General features: G+C 40.7%; 1 protein-coding gene across 1 annotated transcript; it reads right to left on the bottom strand.

Moving 5' to 3' along the window:
* Positions 1–86: 86 nt before the first annotated feature.
* Positions 87–10,154, bottom strand: wfs1b (Wolfram syndrome 1b (wolframin)). The gene is made up of 10 exons (XM_007565807.2): positions 9,959–10,154; positions 8,013–8,393; positions 6,160–6,236; positions 5,860–6,004; positions 5,587–5,760; positions 5,421–5,501; positions 4,888–5,045; positions 4,452–4,688; positions 4,222–4,340; positions 87–3,885 (listed from the first exon to the last, which is right to left on the bottom strand). The coding sequence occupies exons 2-10, from the start codon at positions 8,389–8,391 to the stop codon at positions 2,340–2,342; spliced, it is 2,916 nt and encodes a 971-aa protein (XP_007565869.1). The 5' UTR covers positions 8,392–8,393; positions 9,959–10,154; the 3' UTR covers positions 87–2,339.
* Positions 10,155–11,435: the final 1,281 nt, after the last annotated feature.

Here is an 11,435-nt window from a genome sequence, read left to right as displayed (position 1 = left end):
ATTTAAAATGTGGCTTTACACAAATTACACTGAAATGGAGACCTCTAAGTCAGCTTTAGCAGTTTTCAATAAAAACGACCAAGAGCTATTGTTTTAACATATTTATGGGTCACAGTACAGAAAACAGTAGTGACATCCAAAACAGACCCTCAATCAGGGACTAAATGTTCAGTATATTAAATCCCTGCACAGCAGAGATGTAGACAAACACTGTTGGAAACAAACATGGGATAATAAAACAGGCGAAAACAGTATTGCGAAGCTGTTAAACTTACAATATTGCCCCCTTTCAAATTTTGTTCATTTTTCTCTAAAAAATTATGATGTGGGGCAATTACTTTTTCACGTAGAACAAGATTGACTTGGATATATTTTTTCTTTTATGAATAAAACCTTGATCTGACTATTCAAGTTTTTAAAATGAAAGGTTATTTGAGTATCTGAAGTATTACATTTGATTTAGAAAAAAAAAAAAAAAGCAAAAACAGAACAAAATCTGTAAGGGGAAAAAGACTTTCCCCCCACCCCTAACTGTATTTGAGGTGAAGAATCTGAAATCTAACCACAAAAAGAAAAAAAAAATCACCATGTACTGAGCACTGCTAAATAATTTAGTGTTGATAAAAAAAACAAAGACTATACCCTTCAAACAGTGTGTCCTTCAATAATTCTAGGATTATCAAGAACAGATGGAGCAGTCCACAGTGGAACCCAGAAAATCTTAATACTGAAGATTTTGGCCACCAAATATGAGATTTAAAGGCGAACATGTTTGAATAGCAACAAAAATAAAAAATCACTTGATTAACTCTAATGTCAGCACACAAGAAACTTCAACTGGATGAAATGTTTCTAAATAACTCAGCAAACTTGTAGCAATAGGCAGTAAATCATGATCGCTTTGTATGTCCACTCTGCCTCCTGTCATGTTTATGTTTTGGCTCAAAAGCTGTAAGAACTCAAACTCATATTGGCAGATTTATTGAGCCTTGTAAAAGTATTCACACCCTAATGAACTTTTCACAATATGTCACATTACAAGCACCAGGGTCAATCTATTTTTATGTTTTTCTTTTATGTGATAGACCAACAAAAACAGGGCATAATTAGGAAGTGAAAGAAATGCAGCATTATTCTTGATTATCTTGCGTTGTATGCATTCATCCTCCTTTACTCCGATACAGAGTAACCAAATTCTTTCTGAAATGTTGAAATCTCAATCCATCATGAAGACCAAGAAGTGCAGCAGACAGGTTAAAGATTACATTGTGGGGCAGTTTACTGTTATAAACCCAATATCTAAAGATTATGGCACAAGACATGGCCGTCCATCTAAGATGACAGGCTGGATAGGGAGAGCAATAAAACTGTCCCAATAAGCACTTAATCGCATATTAAATTAAAATGAGCTTAATAATCCATTTTATTCATGGTTTGGGTTATGCAAGGTTTTTATTTCTGCTTTATTTATTGTTTTTGGCTGTGTTTTATTTTGGTTTCAGTGTTTCCTGTACAAAAGCAAAGTTTATTAGTCTTTGAAAGAGAACTTGCATTATTATTATGCCATTATCAATATATTATTTGAAAATGGTCTCAAAACAACACTATCATTTATAGCAGTTTCTTTTTTATTATCCAGCAAAATGTCATCATGACAGGCCTAGAGAAGAAACAAAAAGTGACTCTGGAGGAGCAGCAATGATTCACAGCTCAGGTGGAAAACTTAACTATTTGAGGGTGAAAGTAAACCCTAAAAACTGTGTATAAGGTTTTGCAAAAATGTATAGGATACAGAAATCATGTGGAAAAAGGTGCTCCAGTCATATGAGACCAAAACTGAACTTTATGATCTCCATGCAAAAATGTGTGATAAAATGCTATCACTGCTCCTTATGGTTAAACATGGAGGCAGTAGGGTCAGTAGTCAGTAGGAGGATGAATTGAGCTAAATAGAGAGAAATTCAAATCTTTTGATCTTTGAAAGTCTTGAGGATGTGCGAGACGTTCACCTTTCAATGACCACAAACGTATAGCAAGACCTAGCATTGCATGCCTTAGATCAGAGCTTATTTTGTGTTAACCAAAAATAAGCCAACACAAAAATCAGACAGATCTTCATCTGTTGATCCCCAGTGAGGTACGGTTGAGGTTGTAATGTAACCAATGTGACGATGTCCAGGAAGTGTGAGGGCTTTTAGAAGACAGTAAATGCCTGAGGATCTGTTTGTTCCTTGTAGTAAATAACCAATATTGCAGATAGGTTGGTGTCGTACAATCATTAGTGTTCTTCGATAGCTTTATTATTACGAGGCCTCTTCTGCTTAAGAGTCGTTTTCCCTCTATGCGTCTTCCTGCACCACCATCTCTGTTTCAGTGTCCGACTGCTCCTCTAGCCGAGCGGTCAGGAAGGGGTTGAAGAAGAAGTCGAACCCAAACTGGAGGGCGTTTTGAGCTGTGCGCCTCCAGTCGTGCTCAATCTTGAACTGTTTGCGTTTGGGAACGCGGGCATCCCCGCAGGACACGCAGTGGATGGCCTTCATCTCAAACACGGGCCACTTGGAGCCCAAACGGCCCTCAAGGATGGTGCTGAACTCCACCAGACTGCCGGCGTTCAGGTGTAAAAGCACAGACTTGAACTCATTACTCGCCCGCAAGACTATGTCCTTGGTTGCATCTTCGTCCTCTATGATTGTCCCGTTCTTAGTCTTCCTCTCAAGCGGCATTCCCAGGGTGACCTCAAACTTGTACCGGTCAAAGCGTTTGACGTGGCACTCGTGCTTGGCCAGGGTTTTCAGTTTGCAAAGTGGATCTTCTTGAGGAGGAGCTGGAGCCGGCAGCGGTTGGGGCTCAGCAGCTGTGTTTTGTTTCCCCTCATCACACACCGGATAAGGTTCTCCATACAGACACCGCATCCAGTTTCCTAGAAACACAGGAAACAGGTTGATAGTCGACTGCGGCCCATTCTCGATTTCCGTCACACGGACATATTTAAAGCGTCCCGTCCAGGTGACTCTGTGTCCTTCCAGGTGGGAGCAGAGAATCTGAGTTTGGGCCATGTTGGACTCCTTCCAGGCCAATGGCCCGCAGAGGTTGCTGTATTCAGGCCATGTCAGGGTAGAGTTGTACACCTTCATTCCTTCAGACCTGTAGACATACATCCAGCAGAAAAGCACCACCGCACTCAGCCACACCAGGATGAGCTTGACGATGCTGCTCCGTGACAAAGACCTCAAAACCACGATGGGGTTGAGGCTGAAGCGAGTCCAGAGCCTCAACACCACGGGCACAAAGCAGACAATCAGTGTCACCACCATCTTTGTTACCTCCAGGGTCAGAAACCACTGCACTAACTGGATCATAATCATGGCAGCCAAACCCAGTGTGAGAACAGGCAGGGCAAACAGGAACAGGAAGTAGCCTATACAAGTCCGGATCAATCCTATGGCTGAGGCGTTATTGAGGAACGCCAAGCAAAGCTCACACCAGGTGAAGCAAACCAAGTAGGGCACCAGGCACAGGTAGGTTCCCTTGAAGCCTTTCAGCTGGGCCATGCGGAAGAGGAGATAGAAGAGGTGTCCGTACAAAAGCCACGGCATGCCAAGATTTAAGACCACGGCATCTCCGAGAGGCACTGTGACGAACGTCTTCCCAAAGATTCGGAAGAGCCAGAAGGAGTCGGGCAGCAGCTGAGTGAGGGAGCATGCTCCCGAAAGGACCTCAGTGAGAAGAGCTTTACGAGCGAAGAGCTGAGCAGAGGCGTGGAGGCTGAGGAAGGCCGTGATGGTGAAGAAAAGAGCGATGGCAGCCAGCTCTGAACAGGGGACCCAGGATTTATCGGCAACAGGGAAGGAGAACACAACGAAGACCACTGAGAGCAGGAAGTACCTGAGAGAAAACGGAAACAAGGGTCAAAATACACATACAGGACTGAATGTACAAATATAATGTCTGAGCAAATGTGCCTCAGCATGTTGAACCCGGACCACAAACTTGTTGAAGCCATCAACAAATTGCTGTCATAATTCAGACTAAATTCAGACACTTTTCTGGACACATTTCACAGAAATAACTCAGCATGTTGGTTGGTACCTTGGCACTGACAAAGACACCAAAGAAGGTGTCATATCATATCATTCAAAAAAAGAATTGGACCTAAAAGTTTGAAACCCAGTTGAAACAACAACAGGGCAAATAAAAAACAGCAAACAGAGGTGACCTTACAAGTAAGGTTCCAAGTGTGTCCATCCAAAGTTGGTCTCGGCCTGCTCCAGATCCAGACCAGGCTCAAAATGAGCGAGCAAGTCTGTGAGAGCTCGGAAATTTTCCCATGCCTTTGAATTCTAGAAAAGACAAACACGTCTTTTAAATGTGAACTTGTTATTTCTTCAATATTTCACAAATCTAAAACGCAGACTGGGCGTTGTCAAAAAAGAGAGCAAGTCATAACCAACCTGAAATACCCGCAGTGTGCAGATGATCATGGAGAAGAAGGAGAGGTAGAAAATCAGCAGCGGGATGAGGAAGATGAAGAACTCAATCGTGAGGTTGGAGATGATGAAGAAAAAGATGAGCGCATTAACGTGGTGAGTGGGGATGAGGGCGCTGAGCCACTGCATGCCGGCCCGCGACGCCCAGTCGATGAGATGCTCTTTTATCTCCAGCAGCGCGTACAGAGGGAACTTCAGCAGCTGAGAGAGACACACATGATGTAAGCATTTCTGTTTGTTGGGGGTTTATAAATGCTCAAATTGACCAAAAAACACGCTATATATAAAATAAACTACTGGCAAGTTTAACTTCACAAATGTGTTACACACAATTCTCATACAGATGCGTAAAACAAACTTGTAAATTGTGTAGGAATATTTGCGAGGAACACTCGCTTACCTTCTGATGAAGCGGCAGTTCATCTGGATTTTTCACTACCACATCATCATCGTCATCATCATCATCTGCTGCAGCGGCCATGACGGGTGACGGTGCAATACCCTGAGCATATTTCTTTGTCATCTCAACAAAGTCATCCAGACCCACGTGAGAACTGGCTGCAATGAAAGGAAAAAAGAAAACCTATAGACTCACTTAAAAAAAAGTTACATTAACATAAACAATCCATAATGGGAAACCTTAAATAAATAATCATTCCATCATGCATGATTTAAAGGGGACCTATTATGTTTGGGTTGCTAGGTAACGGCGCAGTGCCTGTCAACTGTGACTTAATCCGGAGTTTTTTTAAATAGCCCTTTTTCCAGACACCAAAAAACATTAATTTATCGCCAACATATTGATGGTGTTTTTAGCGCATTTTATAAGCAGTTGAGACCCAAGTGGAATTATAAATCCTGCAAAATGCAAATTTTACATAACAGTCCTCTTTACCAATGAAAATGAGTCATTACATGTTAAAATATACAAACCTTCTCTGGAGACCATCGTCTCCAGGACTCGCCTTTGTTTCTTAGCAGAGCTGTTGAGTGGGCCTGAGCAGATGGGTTTGCCTACAGCACAAAATGGAAGTAAATAATTGACAAAAAAGGCAGAGGAAAAAAAGCTTAAATTGTGTAAAAGTTTTCCTTTTTGCACCTGGTTCTGTGTGAACATGCTCCACGTTCTCCAGCAGCTCAGAAACCGCCACAGACTTCTTCTTCTCTGGGTTCAGCTTAAAGTACATGAGCAGAGCTGCTTTCCTGACTCCTCTCTCAAAACGTGACTCGGTGCATAACTTCTTAACCTCCTCAAAGTTCTCCAAAGTGATTCCTGAAGTACAGAAGCAACATAAAAAAGCTCGTAGTAACAAAAGTAGGATTTCTGCCGTCACTCTGAAAACAGAAGTAGCTTGATGGACTTTTTGGTCACCTTTCCTGGATTTTAAGCACTGCTGCAGCAGTTTGACAGCATCTCTGCGGCCCTGTTTAGCAGCTTGGATCAGCCATGTGACCGCTGTGCAGTTATTCAGCTCTTCATCGCTTTCTTCTGCCAAGGCCAGAAAGTAACGGCCCATCTGGAAACGCACATACACACGTTCAGAGTCTTAATCTTGCAAAACAAGCACAGCTGATCTGTCCGTAGTGGGGCTAAACTATAAAAATTATCATGACTCAGCTGAGCTGCTCTGTTTTCAACATATGGTCGACAATCTGGAGCATGTTCACTGACCTTTGTTTGTGCTTTAGCATCACCTGACTTTGCTCTCTCCTCCAAATCCTCAAAACGGACATCCTCCTCTGACTCATCTGGAAAAACACACACACACACACACACACACACAAATTCTGATGATTTTGATTACTTTGATTTAAGTTTTATGGGTCGTAGAATTATGATATCTGAGACGTGCGGTAAAAATGCCTATTTGTAATAATGCATAAAAAAGAGGTGTGTAAGAGAGTATTAATACTTTTTTGATGTCTTCCAGATTCGCTAACCGAAAACAAAGCAGTATAGTCTATTAGGGTCTTAAGTGACTGATCATGACAAATAAGCCTTGAAAAGGCTTTATAAAAATACACAAGTAAAATCTGAAATGTGTGGCGTGTGTATATTTTGATTTCCCACTGCTCTGGTCAGACGACACTAAAATTAAACTAAAAACCACTATCCCATGGCGAAAGACGGTTGTGGTAGCATCATCCTGTCTGTATGCTTTTCTTCATCAGTGATGGCAGTACTGGTAAGAGTTTAGACTAAGATACAATAACACAATATCCTGTGATTTGAGAATCTCACACAGCACTGTTCAAGACATCATCTGAAAATGGAAAAGTGTATGGCACAACTGTAAACGTACAAACACGAGGCTCTTCATCTACGCCAGACTGAGTAACAGGACTATTTCTTAGATAATAACAGTTTAATGTTGGCATCAACAGATTCTCTGCTGAACCCAACAGATAATCTGTAGCACCTCTTTAAAAAAAAAGATGATCACAGACACAAACCAACCAATCTAACTGAGCTCGAGCTATGTTGCAAATAGGAATGGGCAAAGGTAAATGTGCATAGTTGGTTGAAACATGAGGTAAAATACCTACATCACGACTCAGGCAAAAACCTTTGATATTTTCATTTGTAAAAACCAAAGCTTGAAAACCAGGCACCATTTCCTTCCACTTCATAGTTACAAACTACTTTGTGTGGCTTAGTCACACACGGACACAACAAAATACCCTAAAGTTTGTGGCTATAAAGTAACAAAAAGGGAAAAAGTTGAAGAAAAATTGAGTATGTAAAATAAAAACACTTAAAAGCTCCTTATTCTGTTCTCACAGTCCTCCTGATTCAGTAAATGATCATTAGGCTGCCTCCCAGGGGAGGTTAGACCTCAATAAACAAAAACATTTAGGTTAAAATAAAGGTTTTGTAAACCTTTTTGTGATTTAATACTTCCAATGGTTGTAGGTGATACTGCTGAGTGGATCGGATGTCTGTCTGGGTGTGGGTGAGCTAAAGAAAATACTGACGACATCCAGTGACACACATTAGATGTCCTCTTGTGCTGTCCTGGAACACTGCTCATACTTTACCGCTCTCTCTGAACCCTAAAATAACTATTAGTTTAATACAGTAAACAGCTGCTGCCTTGCTAAAGGTAACATCCAGTCTTAATTATTCAAAAGGTCAGTTTTAACTTTTCCTTGTTAGTTACATTGTAAGGCTTGTATCAATTTGATAGGCTCACACTTTTCGTAAAGTGATATTTTCACACTTTGTAGCAATACATCTTGATATCTTAAGTTGTTTTAAACAGTTAAAATATGCTACAAGCGATGTGAATAAGAGATCTTTGCCCAATATATGGCAACATGAGACATGGACAGCAGAGAAGAACTAAAGAGGGACCCTGGTGTTTCTCTGAAGGTCAGCAGAAAGGGAGCGGCTGCTTTGCATGTCTGTTTGTTATGGAAACCCAACGGCGTCTGGGAGTGTTGGCTGCACTGATTGCAGAAAAACTGCAAAGTGAAACCACGTTAGAAAGCTTGTGTTTGAGCTCAAAGGTCTGAGTTTTCCACCTGGTTCAGGTGAGACAGGCGATGGAGGCACCGCAGCAGCCGATGACCCATTAAGAAGACTTCCTGTTGATGCTGCTGCGTTGAGCTGCGATCTGCCCGGCTGCGAAAAGCTTCTGGTGGGCTGGCAGCGAGATGAAGTCGTCAGTGTGGAGAGGGAGGAAGAGCGAGAATGAAGCCGCGGAGACGTCTGAGGCGAGGCGGCGGAGGGAGGAGGTGACGGAGTGGTCGCAGGCGTCGGCATCGTGACTTTGTGCCTCTTCGGCTCAGGGGTGGAGGAGCTCGCCGATGAGCCGAGCGAGGAAGTTCCAGGCCTCATGGAGGTTGGAGATGAAGGGCTGAGCTTTGGTGTGGACAGGTTGCTTGGAGATGAAGGATCCATGGCTGAAAAAAAAAAGAAAAAAAAGAAAAGTCAACTTAAGACTTTATTATTTATAAGAGTTCATTGAGATGTCTGAGAGAGGAAGAGCCGGGTGACTGTCAGAAATGATTACATCACTAAACATATCAATAATTAAACCTTCAGAGATCAGACTTATGATCCATGTCTGATCTGACTTACATCATAATAAAAAATTAAATAAGATATTCAAACCCCTTGAACTTCTTCGTCTTAAAACCACAAACTTTAAAGTATTTTTATTAGGATTTTTGTGACTGACCAACACAAAGTAGTACACTGCAGCGATATTGGATTTTTATTTTTTGAATACAGATCTGAAATTTGTGAAATCTGGTGCAACCTAATGCAATCAAAAGTTACCTAAACAGTGATATTTAATCTCATTATAAATACAGCTGTTCTGGTCAATGTAGCTTTAAGCAAAGTAGCAGTCAGAGGCCCTGGAGGTGCAGCAGAGATTCACAACTCAGGTGGGAACATCTGTTGAGTCAAAAACTGAACTTTTTGATCAACATGCAAAATGCCAAATATGATGGAAAACTAATAATGGATACAATGATCCTGAACACAACATCGTCATGCTGACAGCATGATGCTTCTCTTTAGTAAGATTAAACTTCAGAAAAGGTGGGTGGAGCTAAATTCAGAGAAGAGGTCCACCTTCCAGCGTCTAAACTGCTAATAAATACAAAGCCAGAGACACAATGAAGTGGTTTAAATTGGTAAAGACTTCATTTTGTTTTGGAATGTAGCAAGAATGTGAAAAGGTAAACCAATAGTGTCTACTTTTGAAAGGCGCTATATGTTTTAACTTTACATCCAGATAGTTAAAATATTTGTTTGCAGACTCCCAGATTAAGGTAAACAAGCTGAGGTCTGAGAAATATTGATGCTGTTCAAATCATTTGTCTATTTTCTGTTTGAGACAGTAAACCCAATCATGGTCTCAGTAGAGATGCGTAAATAAACCACTTTAGTGAATATGTTCACGTCGCACACCTAAACAATGATAAACAAGAAACATTGAAAAGGGACACGTTTCCAAAAGCACTTTCACTTTCTGAACCTGAACACACAATCATTTATTCCACTGTAACCAGCTAGCAAAACTATTTGTGCAGCAACACGCCGTAAATCATTTTGATTTTTACAATGATGCTTTGTGGGTTTTGAAATGCTAAGACAGCTGATCATAAGGTTTTCAAGCCTTTACTCTGTACCACATAGCACAGTTTAATTCAGCCAGAAATCTGTGATTGATTGGTAGCTTAGGTTGTCTAAGTTAAAACTTTTATCAGTGTTTGAGCCTCGTCGTGTTGTCTGTCAGTCTGTTTCAGACAACATCAAGCTAAATTGAATAGCTAGCCGGAGAAGGTGACATCCTTGAACTTATTGGGAAGCATTTGAGTCCAGCTGCAGCTGTGAGAACCGCCACTGTTATATAAGAATAACAGACGTTGCTGTGCCATTTAACCCATCACTACAGCAAGATAACCTAGCGCTTTGTAGCTAATAATGCTAACAATAATTATTGTGGCCCGCTCACCTTCCGGTTTATTTCAAAAATTAGTGAAGTATCTCTGGTGATTGTCTCGTGACCTGCTGTTTCAAGTCAGTCCTCCGTTTGGGTCCTGAGAAATAGACATGTCCTTTCCTTTGACAGTGGTCAAACTCCAGACACCAACACTGCGCAGGAAAGTCAGTCAGCTGCTACAGTTGGCGCTCACGCCTACATTTTGTTTTGCGGCTTCTGATTGGGTAAAACCACGAACTCGTGTGACTAAACACAACATGATTGGCTTAAATAGGGAGGAAGTAGGAAAATACTGTCAGGGACTTGCTTCGTTTAGCAGCCGGTGAAGAGAGCCGTGGACCTGGTCGGAAAGGCGGAGTTTCCAATATTACAAATGTATAAAGTTGATGGTGAATAGCCACAACATTCACCATCAGAGTCACAGTGAGTACACACTATAAATCCTTCAAAATCAAGTTTTTGCATATTAAATCAAGCTAAACAGATCGTATTGGCCCAGCTCTAACAACAACAAGAAAAAAAAGCTAAAGAAATTTAGCTTGTGTTGTTTTTTTATTTTTTTCATTATTTTCATTTGCGTTTTACTTGCCTGTTATAACATTTCACCACCAGCAGATGGCAGCACATTACATTTGGGTTGTTTTCATTGTCTTATTTATAAACCTGATTAAAAAAAAATATTATTTTAAATTTAAACCAATGACAAATCATTTTGCTGTTTTCCCTTTTGAATAAATATTTCAGAAAACTGAAGAACTTTCTTTTTATGTTCTTTTTTAACTAATGTTTGGGTGTCATTCAACAACTTTTGGCCAGGGCTTAAGGGAACCTAGTATGCTAATATTTTGAGGAATTAACTTACCTAGAAGCTAACAAAAAGTGTCAATTAGTGAAAAGGTGCTTACACCTAACAACAATGAGATCCAATGTTTAAAATGGGTATCCACATGAGGAACACACTATGCAGTCTGTGTTGCCACTACTTTTATTTGAATGATTTCTATACTGTAAAATGATACCACATGTGGTGAGAAAGCAGGGATGAAAGATTGTGATTAACCATGTGTCATAAAGAAGTACACAGTAAAACAGGAAAGAGCAGCAACAATTACAGGACATTAAAGGCAACAAGACCCAGGTTATCGTACTGAGATCAAAGTTCAACCAAGAGAACAAGGGTAGAAATAACACAGTAGCCAAAGAAAAGAACATTAGGGTCTTAATTGCCACAGTGCAGCTGGGGAGAAGCAGTTAAAGAAATGCTGTGTGATTAGTAGATTAATACAATCCAGTTTAGAGGATAAGCAGCACCGTTTTACTGCTTTTAGTCTGACTATATTAGGAAATCAGTATTTAGTCTTTAGACTGGGTTTCGACACACAGACACACTCACAGCTCAAGCACATGTTCTTCATAATGAGCTTATCATGAGTTCAAATCTTCTGAATATGTAAATCCCTTTGGTGGTTTGTCACCACCAAAGTGCCTC

This window comes from Poecilia formosa, unplaced genomic scaffold (genome assembly GCF_000485575.1).
Source record: "Poecilia formosa unplaced genomic scaffold, Poecilia_formosa-5.1.2 Scaffold183, whole genome shotgun sequence".
Classification (NCBI taxonomy): Eukaryota; Metazoa; Chordata; class Actinopteri; order Cyprinodontiformes; family Poeciliidae; genus Poecilia; species Poecilia formosa.
Note: the sequence above shows the minus strand (reverse complement) of the source record. Positions and strands in the feature narration are given on the sequence as shown.

Excerpts from the sequence above, each read along its gene's own strand:
- wfs1b (XM_007565807.2), bottom strand. The coding sequence starts at position 8,391 with ATGGATCCTTCATCTCCAAGCAACCTGTCCACACCAAAGCTCAGCCCT. Across the intron at positions 6,237-8,012 it reads GCCTGTCTCACCTGAACCAG|ATGAGTCAGAGGAGGATGTC; the intron begins GTGGAAAACTCA and ends GTGTTTTTCCAG. Across the intron at positions 5,761-5,859 it reads GTGCTTAAAATCCAGGAAAG|GAATCACTTTGGAGAACTTT; the intron begins GTGACCAAAAAG and ends TCTGTACTTCAG.